General features: G+C 41.1%; 1 protein-coding gene across 1 annotated transcript in view; it reads right to left on the bottom strand.

The window, feature by feature from the left end:
* Positions 1-3874: 3874 nt before the first annotated feature.
* The window catches only part of COMTD1 (catechol-O-methyltransferase domain containing 1), a 22615-nt gene continuing 15072 nt past the window's right edge, over positions 3875-11417 (bottom strand). The window contains exons 2-7 of the mRNA XM_026055807.1: positions 10488-10621; positions 8831-8936; positions 7794-7912; positions 7479-7533; positions 5583-5716; positions 3875-4830 (exon numbers count right to left, since the gene is read on the bottom strand). Of these exons, the coding sequence (XP_025911592.1) occupies positions 4678-4830; positions 5583-5716; positions 7479-7533; positions 7794-7912; positions 8831-8936; positions 10488-10621 (701 nt within the window). The 3' untranslated portion in view covers positions 3875-4677. The remainder of the gene's footprint in view (positions 4831-5582; positions 5717-7478; positions 7534-7793; positions 7913-8830; positions 8937-10487; positions 10622-11417) is intronic.

Below are 11417 nucleotides of genomic sequence, written 5' to 3' on the forward strand. Positions count from 1 at the left end.
TATGTTGCTGTTGTTTGACTTCCTCAAAGCAGTGTTCAAGAATGGTGAAATGACGACTAGCTGCTGAACTTCTGGTCTCTAATAAGCTTAGCCAATCTCAATTTGCCTTCATACTGATCTGACTAAAACAAAGTGTTTGTTATTTGAGAGTTTTTATATGAAAAAGATAAAATTAGGTGYGTCTGTTTGCTTTTCAGTAAGTTGCCAATGAAACCCTGGCTGCCTGCACTCTCTGGCTCTGTGAAATGCATGTACATGTCTGTGAATGTAAAGAAAAACATGATCTTAGTCTCTYTAAAGCTCGCTTTTGATGGGGCTCAGAAGATCTAGGTTCAGTTTAAGTCCTTTAGGACTGGAACATCTGTCCACTTAAGTTAGGCACTTAAATATATTTTGGGGATCTATTTCATGGGCTCTCTTGTCCATTAGTTCCATCTTTTCTGTAAAAACAGATACCACCTTTCTCTCCCCATTGTCTGTCTATGCGGTGAGCTCACTGGGCAGGAGGAAGGTAGAAATGTGTTTGTGTTTTTCAATTGTTTCCTGGGGCTGAGCCTGCACTCAGAACTTCAATAAAATCAAAGGGGATTTGTGCAACTGTAGAGTTAGAGCCTAGCAGCTATTTGAATTTGGTTTGGAAGCTCAGTGAGGAAGTTTCCTGTCATCTGAGACTTGGAATACCAATCAAGCTTCAGATAATCATCCCTATAATTATTGTCATTAACATTAATAATGATTTGTAAGATCTAACAGCTAATTTAGGAAAACTGAGCTTTCTCAAAAGCAGAAGGGGAAAGTCATGCCACACAACCCTGTATGACCAAAATACTGAGAGGCCTGTAGTATTTGGCAGTCTCTCTCTCTCTTTTCTTTTTTTAATAAAAAAACCATTTAGTTATAGCCTAAAGAGCATCATCAGAATTAATCACTGGATCTGTATCTTCATGAGAAAATACAATCTAACACGAAGTGTCAAAACACTGTGTTTGTTCCTTGCTTAGATTTCTTATGGCTATCATAATCGGTCTCTGAGAAATGATTAAAACAGCAATAAACAGCCTATTAATCTCTCCTAAAAGGCTTTCCCGTGAGTCTTTGAGAGCAGGAATATTTGAGAGCATGTCCCAGCTGTTAGTGTCCACTACTGTGCTTGTAACCCTAAAATTTTTGTTATCTACTTGAAAAGCAAAATCATAAAAGTAGAATATGGCCAGAAGCTTTGAATGCAAATGTATAATGATCTTGTATTCTTTTAGTGACTCCATCTGAAAGCTATTATAGTCATTAAGACTTCAGTAAGGTGTTATTTATTTTATGTAGATAAGAAYATTGAAGCACATAGAGGTTTGAAGATCTAAGGGTAAAAACATATCCTAAAAAAGAAACTGGACAGCTTTTATGCCCTATTTAAGATCTTGTTTAAGGGCCACATGCACCTTGTCCTGGCTCTCTCCCAGGCATGGATTTTACTTCACAGCCGCCAGTACTCAGTTCAGCAAAGCACTTAAGCACATCCTGACATGCTTTGCTGAATCAGGGTTTTAACTGGAAGTGACAGAAATAGAATCAAGATTTCCTCCCTTATAACCCCACGCTGAAATCGCTAGACAACACTTCCTTTATTATTCTCCCATGAATGTTTGAGACAGGTAAGACTTGTGCCTTGAAGACCTGCCCCTYGTCAGAACCCAAGCCACTCAGTTAAAAACCTCAGAAATGAGAGCTATGTTGTCAGTTCTAACAATTATTTTATGAGACTTGAAATCTTTGTCCCCCAGTGCCTCAAGTCATTCCAGTGCGTTATTCAAGCAAATGGCAGGAGCAGGATTCTCTTAGCTCTGACATGGCTTCCCTACAGGAGGCCAACAAAACTAAGATGATCTCCTCCCTCAATACACACACACTGTGAACAGCCTTCCAATGTATCAACACTACAAACCATTAGCCAGTGGAGCTTTTGGTTGTAACATGCTAGTCTGGTTTTTCTCATTTAATTGGGTTTTCTTGGTAATAGGAGTTTTGGGCTGGAATTAGAAAGCCCTGAAAATTAGTTAGTAATACTATTTGTAATAGTGTATTCACCATGGAAAGAAGTGATCAGCTAGATTCTCCTTCTCTAGCTTGAACAGAATATGCTTCTCACCCCTGCTCCTTAAGTCTCCCTTATTGGTCCTAGGCAAGGGGAGCTCTTTCAACCATGGCTTCTCCATCAATGGCTGCCAAAAATCTCATAGAAGGCATAAGAATGGAAAAGGAGTATCTGACGGCAGCAGCAATTTAAGTTAACTATGAATTAAGAAGACTATATAGAAGGGTGTGAAAAAGCATCATTCTGTTATGTGCTCTCTGCGGAAAGGAGTCTCTGTGCTTGCAATAATTAATTGAATAGCCACTGTACTGCATCCTCATACAATCATTGCTTTCCTTCTGCAGCCTTCCACCACCTTTCTCTGGGCTTGCAGCTTTCTATCAAACTTCATGGCAATTGCCAGAGTTCTTCAATAAAAAAACAAGCTTATTAATAAGCAAAGTAGATAAACTATACGAAGCAGACTCGTAGGCTACCAGCACCTTGGAACCCAGGGCAGCTCCTTTCAACGGCAGGAAAACTTAATACCTCCTCYGTTAATAACCATCTGGCAAGTTGCTGCTTGGTGAGGGGGTTAGGGTGTGGTTTCCCAAACTCCTTGCCAATTTGTTCTTCCTCATTCTGACTTCAAAAAATCTGCCTGCACTGTTACTTAGGTTAAAGTGATCCAGTTCTTGATCAAAAAGGTTTTAAAGAGTGCTCAGTATTAGAAGWCTTGTCTTTTAACACCACTTTTTATAGATACTCTTTTTTTTTCCAGATGGTAGATATTTGGGGCTTCTTGCTTCAGTAACCTTCAAAGGTCCCCAGTGACTTTCAATATCTTTGGTTTGAGAAGGTTAGGAATCTTTATGATGCTATTTAAAAACAGATTTTTCCTATTATAGCTGGTAAAGTTAGTGAGCTTCACCTCTTCTTTTGACAGTAGGACTGATTATTTTACTACTAAGTATAAGGTTGCTGAGCACAGTTAGCATCACCTGCTGTTTGGTACTACTGAAAGCTTGGTCTCCAAGCCCTGAAGCATGCCAGGGATGTATACCATGAATTTCTTTCTTCTATATAAAACTATAGCTTCTGTTATCTTGGTCTTTATCCTCCCAAAATAAATGGGTACTTTAAAGTTTTTCATGATCCCTAGCAAATATCTCAATGTCAAGATAATAGTCTCCTAGAGAAGGACTGTAACTTTTATTYGGTCTCATTATACAAAATTAGTCATTCACCAAAACATATTTTTGCTTGGACTCTTCCAATGAATGCGTATCCTTCAGCCATATACAAAAGGGGGGCCTCCCCCCCCCCTTTTTTTTGGCTGGGACAAGACAGCTGAAATATCTCAGTGACTAAGACTGAGAATTTTACTGGCCCTGTTTTGCTAGAAGCATGCAGGATGCTCACAGAGTTCTAGTGGAAAAAAGACACCCTCACTCTTTCAATCACGTTGAGACAGATGTTCTCAACAGATGGGAACACACAGAACAATTTGATAAGCATTACCTGCAAGGATCCTTAGCATGTAAGGAAGTACTAACAGCCCAAAGAGTCATGCTATTACACACTGGGCCTGCACTACAAGTTTTGTGCTTTTTGGAGACTCATCACGCGTTGAGTCAAATCACAGTCACTCAGTCTAATTTGAAAAGCGTTTGTCCAACTCTCTAGTCTTCAAAATATTATCACCAATGCATTTCCCACACCCCAATTTTTATCATCTTGCTATGTCTTCTGCAGAATAACCCCCAACCCCCACCCCCAAAACCCAGCAGTAGCAAGGAGCCAACCAAACTACAGATTTTTCTTTTTTTTTTTATAACAAGCTCAAGCCTGAACTCCTGGTAGCATAAAAGCTTTCTTACTTTTCATTCTTAGCTTTGTGAAAAGTGTGACCCTCTCTCTCTTCACTGATGCAAAGGTGTCACTGCGTTGTTACATCTGCTTTCTTCCCCCCTGCCTTCTTTTCCTCCCAGCTTAATTAGCGCTTTATCTGGCTGCTATACAGATATTTTTTTCCTGTTCAAATTCAAGACTTCTTCCTCAGTAGTGGAAGATGTAGCTAACTTTCCTTCAAGGCAGTGGAAACCTAGGGGGAGAATGCCCTGRTGGTTAAGGTGTTGGACTGGGATTAGTGAAGATTGTTTCTAGCAGTGATATTGATTCTCTCCAGGATCCTGTGGATATCACTTAATATGTCCATATTTCTACTCCCATCTCACCTTCCTCTTGTGTTCTCTGACTTAACAGCGTCTTTTAGGACAGTAAATGTCTCTTGTTATATTGACTCACTTGGAACTCTGCTCAGTCATTCTACAGAGGGAGATTTTCTTTGACCACTGTCTTACAAGGACAACTTCATGCAAGTTTCCTTCCTTTATTGTAACTAAAATAAGAAGCCATACTAATCTCAAAATAGGTTCTTCTTCTCAAAGAAGCTGTTAGGGATCCTGCTGATTCTAAAGTCTGCTTTCCCAGGCTACGTTATCCTGTGGAGACATAGGTTAAATGATCACTTTTGACAGTGTTCTGCCTTTATTTTTCCTGATGATTTGATGCTGCTTGCTGTTTCCCATCTGCTGGGCTTTCTGCAGTTACAACTTGAATGCTAATGTCACTCCATCCCCCATTGGGATCATGCTGATACTGACTCGTGCATCTCTGAGAAGCTTCTCATTGAGGTGGTGAATGCTCTGGGTTGCCAAGTCATCCTTTCTTGGTTTTAGCACCTTTCCACCCCAAAGAACCTATCAAAAAAAAGGAATGTCATGAACCTCATTTGTTTCAATATGTTCCTTAGACCACAAAAGAAGTTTTGGAAAAGGTCCTGCATCCCTGCCAAAAATTAATACTGAGTAAAGTATCTCACACTTTCTAGTGTTCCCTGACATGAAGCTCTCATCAAGTGGGAATGGGAGTCCACAGAATTGGCTAATATTTGTACTTCTATTGCTGATTAAAAGCCAAAAAAAAAAAAGTATGAGAAATCTAGGTGTTCTTAAAAGCCCCTATTTAGCTGCCACCATAACCCTGAAAGTGCCTGAAGTTTAACATTGTTCTTTGTTACTAGTAACAAGTTATCAGTTAATAACTTAGTAGTTATTTGTAACAGATCACATACTAGATTTGGTGTATGTACTGTATGCAATGGAAAAAGCACTATAAGAAAAATCAGACTAATACAGAGCATTTGCTGTAATGAATTGCAAAAAAGATAAGCTTCTGTAATCAGAGGCTGTTTGTTTTAATAYAAATTTAGCCCTTTTTTGCTTATATTTGGTTTCCCTTCTTGCTTATTAGTACTGCATATAGTTTACTTTTTAATAATTTATGTTGAATTTTAAGTGTCTCCTTTGAGTAACATGAAAAATTGCATTTGGCAACTGAGTTCTGAGGTCAGAAATTAAGTTATTAAAATCCCAGGGCGGTTCCCCCTGCTTTCCCAGAGGCAAAAAGCAGTAACTCCCTGTGCTACTACCACTAAAGCTGCAGTACTTACATTATCAATAGCTATTATTCCCCCTTTCTTTATGAGACGCAAACATTTTTCATAGTACTCATTGCAGTTCTCCTTATCGGCATCGATGAAAGCAAAGTCAAAGGTCTCTGCTTCTCCACCAGCCAATAGTTCATCTAGACRGGCAACAAAGTGAGTTGTAAAAGGAGGAGGACATCCATTTGTGTCAAAGGTTTCATGAAATATTTTTGATGCCTTGACCAGGCAGGCTATTCCTCTACAGCTAATTACTAGAAAAATTTATCCCATGGAAAACAATCTGAGTGTGATCTATGCCATAAAACACTTGCACAGTTACTTAGTTCTGTCTACTTGAAAGAAGTTCATGGAGTAGTTCTAAACATGCAGGATACAGCTGGGACTGCTGAATGGTGCACTAAGAAACAAGTCAAGCAGTTTGAAACTGGATGCTTTCTGCTCCTTCATCTATTTTTTTGAGAGGTGTAGGAAGAACTGTTTTAAGTGGATCAGGATTTTTCTCACGCTTATGAACAGGTTCTAAATGTTAAGGTCTAGCTGATGATCAAGTATGATGATATAGGTCATGAAGAAACCCTGCCAGGAATCTTTAGCACAGCAAAAGATCGCTATAAGCATTTTGTCTCTGGGCCAAGGCAAGGGGAATTTAGATTAAAGTCCTCTTAAAGGGACTTCTTGACAGAGGGCTTCAAAACTGTCAGTTGCAAAGGAGTGGACTACTTTCTTAAGATTCTTCACCACCCCTTCCACCTGCCCTTATCCTTTGTCAGCAGAGGATCTTTTTATCTGAAGTAATTGCCTAGACAAAGGTGTCCATCAGACTTCAAGGACAGCACAGCCTGGCAGACTGCTAATATTTTCTTCTTTTAGAAAGGAAACACGAATTTGGAAGTAATACAAGGTGATAGATAGGTCTGTAGAACCATCCATCCTAGCAAGGAGAATAAACCATGCTCCTCCAAAGTGCACTGGTTTTCATACCGCACCCCTGCTGGATAGACTCTCCCACCATTTGGTTTGTACTGAATCACAGAAGCACTGGGCTGATAAGGAGCCCAGGAGAACACCTAGTCCAACCCCTGGTAGGGATGGAGGGCCAAGGATGGTCCAGATAACCTCTCTAAAGGTCTTAAGATTGGATTAAACAAGTCAAGTACCTGATGAGCATAATTTCCCGGCATTCATGGGTAGCCTCTTCTACCTTAACAACTAATAGATTTTTTCCAAATACTAAACTAAATCACCTTTGCTGCAAATCATCTTCTACCTCCTTCATTCCTAATAAGTTTTTTAAATCTCAGATTTATTTATATCCCCTTTGCCCCACACCTTCCCTTGTCTTGACTGAGAAAAGTCATTGCCTTTCTAATGGCCTTACACGATTTTGCCATGTCCTACATGTAAACTTCTCTGGATAAAATTCAGCTTTTATACCCTAAAGTTTTATCTCTGCTTCTGTATTTTTGCTGCACCTCAGTTGTTTTAGAAAAYTGTCTAAACAAATAAATGCTTACTTAAAATGGACATGGGATAAGAGAAATTGGGCTTTGCCAAATTAATCTATTTTAATCAGCTTTCCCGAAAGTAGGAGCTGCTGACAACAGTACTTCTTAGATTAAACAAGGCAATGGACAGAACAGGTGAGTGACCAGTACAGCCCACTACACAGGATAGGCATTTTCTTCCTCTCCACTAACATGTAGAAAGGTTGTGAACTTCCGTTTTTTTTTTTTTTTTTTTTCCCCCCTTAACCATTTTATATAAGAGAAGCTGTCCCCTTGTTAGGAAAGGGGCCTCAACCACTAATATACTTGGTCTTGGATTTAATCAGCATGATATTCATCTCTGTGTTTCTTTTTTTTTAAAAAAAAAAAAAACACCCTTTTTTTGGTTACTTACCAAGTGTTTGAATTGCTGGCTTAATTCGTAGGTCAATTTTATGCTCTACRCCTGCCTAGAACAGAAAAGAACAGAGCTGACGAAAGCAGAATAACGTAACAGTGGGTTGCATTTGGGCAGTGACTGGTGTTCAGATAGTTTTTCCTGTTATTTCTAGGTTCCAGAGGGGACTTAGCTGTTTTTCCAAAATGAGATGTCTCAACCCACTTGAATAATAGGAATGCTTGTGGGTGAATGAGCAAGTCTGAGATATCAAAATCCCTGGACATGCAGCTGAAGCTGTCCCAAACATATAATGGTAGAAATGCTACTTACCTCTTTCCACAGTGGCTTTCCGATTTTGGCATACTCCTCATTTATATCGCAGGCAATAACTCTGCCATTATCCGGCAAGACAAGTGCCATATTTAAGGTATTATATCCTGTGAAAACACCTAGGCAAGATCATAGAAGCCATCAATACTTGCATATTGTGAAAATTTGATAAATAGTGAACTACAAGGCTCCCCTCAGGAATAAGAATCCCAGAAGACTCAAAGATGGCAATTTGTTAATGAACTCAAAAGATTTTCCAATAATATATTGTGGATTGGGAGTTTTTTTAATATATATATTTTTAAAATCAACCTTTTTGCAAAGTTTAAAGTCAGCTTTTTCCAAAAATCTGCACACACAGAACATAGTCTAGTTCTCCATCTCCAAGGAACACCCTTACTTAAATGTGCAGCTAAATCCTCAAGCGAAGGGACTGGATCTATCCAAGAAAAAAAACAGTAGGGCTTCCTAAGGCTTCATAACAGTCAGGCCAAAGATAAAGACAGGTGGGAACCCATGCTTGGCAGCTCAGCATGAATTTGTCTTTTGGAGGTCCTCCTAATATAGGAGCACCAAGGAAAGTGGATTGGAGGTAGGGCCTGTGCAGCAAACCATTTTCTTCTGGCATGAAAATGATGTAGGAAACTAAGAGTGCACCTTGCCCTGTGAAGCAAACCATTTTCTTCTGGCATGAAAATGATGTAGGAAACTAAGAGTGCACCTTGCCCTGTGACTCCTGGCTGGCACTGGAGACCCAAGTGATATGTTGGTCATATTTTCAGATAATTTTCAGATTCTCTCCGAAGAAATGAGACATCCCTGCTGATGCCAGTATTACTGAATGCACAGATAGACAAAGTGGCAAGTAAGTACAAATCAGATGCTAACTTTTGAAACTGTAGTTTGCCCAAATGTTTGAGACAGGGATGCAGTGCTCTACTATGTTTGGAAATTTGATTTTAAGAAGGGCTGGATTTGGAGAACCACAGCCAGGAGCTTTATTCTACTGCAGAGAGGATGAAGTTGCATACTCTTACCTATTTCAATAACTTTCTTGGCTTTGATAAGTTTGACCAAATTTGCCATAAGCTGAGCCTGGTCACAGGACACCATCATTTTACTCCAGGGATGATCTGTGGTGAGCTAGAAAGGGGGAAATCAAAACATCAAGATAAACAACAAACAAAACTCAAAGCTTCTAAAATGATATCCTGGAGAGGGGAGGAAAAAAAAATCCAGGGAGAACAGAGGTACTCTTACTTTTCTCATTCTATGGCTTTGTGTTCCATACATGAGAGAGAATTTTTTTGAATTTAACAGTAATTAAGGGAGGAAAGTAATAAGCAGTTACTAAGCATYCAAAGCAGTAATATGCTCTAAAGTTACTATGGCTGTGGCAGACAGCAATGAAGGTAACTGATGGAAAGCCACAGGGGAATCTTGAGGATGAAAGTCCTTTATTCCTGTGTATATATAAATTGTGTGTGTGTGTGTGCATTTATATTATATACACACACTTTTTTAAACAACCTTTATGCCTTTGTTCTCCCAAGACCTATAGGAAAGCTTTATGAACTGCTAGGTTAAAGCCTATTGCAGAAGGTCAGACTACGTGGTTCTGGCTACACAGGACAGAGCTGGAGGAGCTGTGGCTATACCAGGATGAGGGGTCACTAAGGAGGAYGCAGCAGGAGAAGCAGGGCTGTGCAGTGGCAGTTCGATGGATGGGATGGTCCTCTATTCCCCATTCCTGTTTCCTTTCTTCCACTAGGGCCCATTATAGCTGCACCAGCTGCATTACTTCAACATTTAATTCCTTTTATACARGAATAGTTTGTCCCATTTGATAGGACTTCATCCTGAGTCAAAAACTATCCTGTTCTGAGCTCTGACACTGGTGCTTGTTGGAAGACATCACCTCTCTAGGCTACAGTTTCCTTATGCGCCAGCTAAGATGAACAGAAGTTGTCTACACAAGTCATAAGTCAAGTGCAGCCCATATGCATGGGATTGGAAGCCATGGATAAGATGTGTCCAAAATGTAGGCCAATGCTATTAAATATTCATTGGGTAGCCCAGAACATCAAAGAATCTGGGTACTACTACTTCTAAACAAACTATCATGTGTGTGTCTTACGATTTAATACACTGGACAATGTTCCATTGCTATTCCGTTGTAGGAAGTGTACCCAAGGAAAGTGGATATGGCCAGGATTTCTTCTGGACCAGCCATCACCAGCAAGTATAAACACGTATATACAGTGGCCTCTAAGAATCAGAAATACRAGAAAGCACAAAGAGTAGGGGAACAAAGAGAATTTAAACCAACTTTCCACCTACGTGGACTAAATCTTCACCAGTAAGCTGGGTTTTGGTCTCTACTTCAAGGTTCTGGATTATAAAACTAATAGACAAACCTTAAGGGATTATGTTGTTAGTCGCCTCTGTATGGAGCACAGCTATGCAATCAGGGCTGCCTATAGTCCTTCCTGGATGATTTATTAGTTTTGTACTGGCACTTATGTAAGGCTACCACCTATAAATCCAGGCAAGTACAAATAATATAGAAGAAGGAACATCACAGGAAGGGTAGCAGTTGTGTGCTAGACCTGGGCAATACCAGAAGGGCCTATTGGAAGAGTAAATGCATGGAACRGAGACCCAAAGGTGGGTGGGTGTGGGGGGAATACTGACCAGCCGCAGCTTCTTTAGAATTGGGTGCTCCCGCAAAGAGTGATCCAGTATGTACTGCCAGAGAGGACTGCTTTTTCCAAGAATAGTCTTGGATGATTTGGGTGTCCCAAAACCTAAAGAAGGGTATCTTTTACCTACAAAAAATAATGTGTAATAAGAACTTTAAGCTCCACTGATGAGATTTTGCAATTGTCAGTTATATCCTGCTTAAACAGAGAAAGCTGCCAAATACTACTAAAGGTCAAAGGTTCTCTTGCTCTGCAAAAATCCTGTGAAAAATGAAAATGCCAAGCGGCTGGACAGCTCAGTGGACTAGTTTGTTTGTTTGTTTTTAAACCTCTAAACTGCCAGCCCAGATCTGCAAAGGCTGAGAGGGAAAGGGCTGGGCACTTGTGGTGTGCAGTGGTTGATGTGAAGGTGGCAAGCTGTCCTACTCTCACGGCAGTAACTGCATYGGCACGCAAAGGGCAGGAGCAGGCAGAGAAGCAGGCACGACGAGGCTCTCGTCTCAGCGAGCGGCCTTTCTCGGACGGGATTGACGCCCGCTGTCCCTGTAGCGTGGGGGCTGTGTTCTGTGGATGGAGAGGGGCTGCGCTCCCCAGGGCTGCCCACAGACGTGTACTCGGGGCCCTGCCCGCTGGCGGGGAAAATCGCGTGGGTCGGGGGCTTGCTTGGCGTGAGACCGGTGCTGACAGCTGAGGTTTAAGGGCTGTACCTTGTCCGCTTCGATACGGAGCGGGTCTGGGCTTCGATGCTCAGTTCTTTTACGAAAGGGGCCRAAAGCTTTGCAGAAATAACCCTCGCCGTCGGGGCGCGCTCTTAGCTCAAGGGCGCCGCGAGGCTCCGCTGCCCGAGGCCGTTTTGCGGCGCGTCGCGGTGCGGCCGGGGGCAGCGGCCGGCGCGGGGACGGGACGGGGCAGAGCCGCGCCG

The sequence above is a fragment of the Apteryx rowi genome, unplaced genomic scaffold (assembly GCF_003343035.1).
Source record: "Apteryx rowi isolate R43461 unplaced genomic scaffold, aptRow1 scaffold_126, whole genome shotgun sequence".
NCBI lineage: Eukaryota > Metazoa > Chordata > Aves > Apterygiformes > Apterygidae > Apteryx > Apteryx rowi.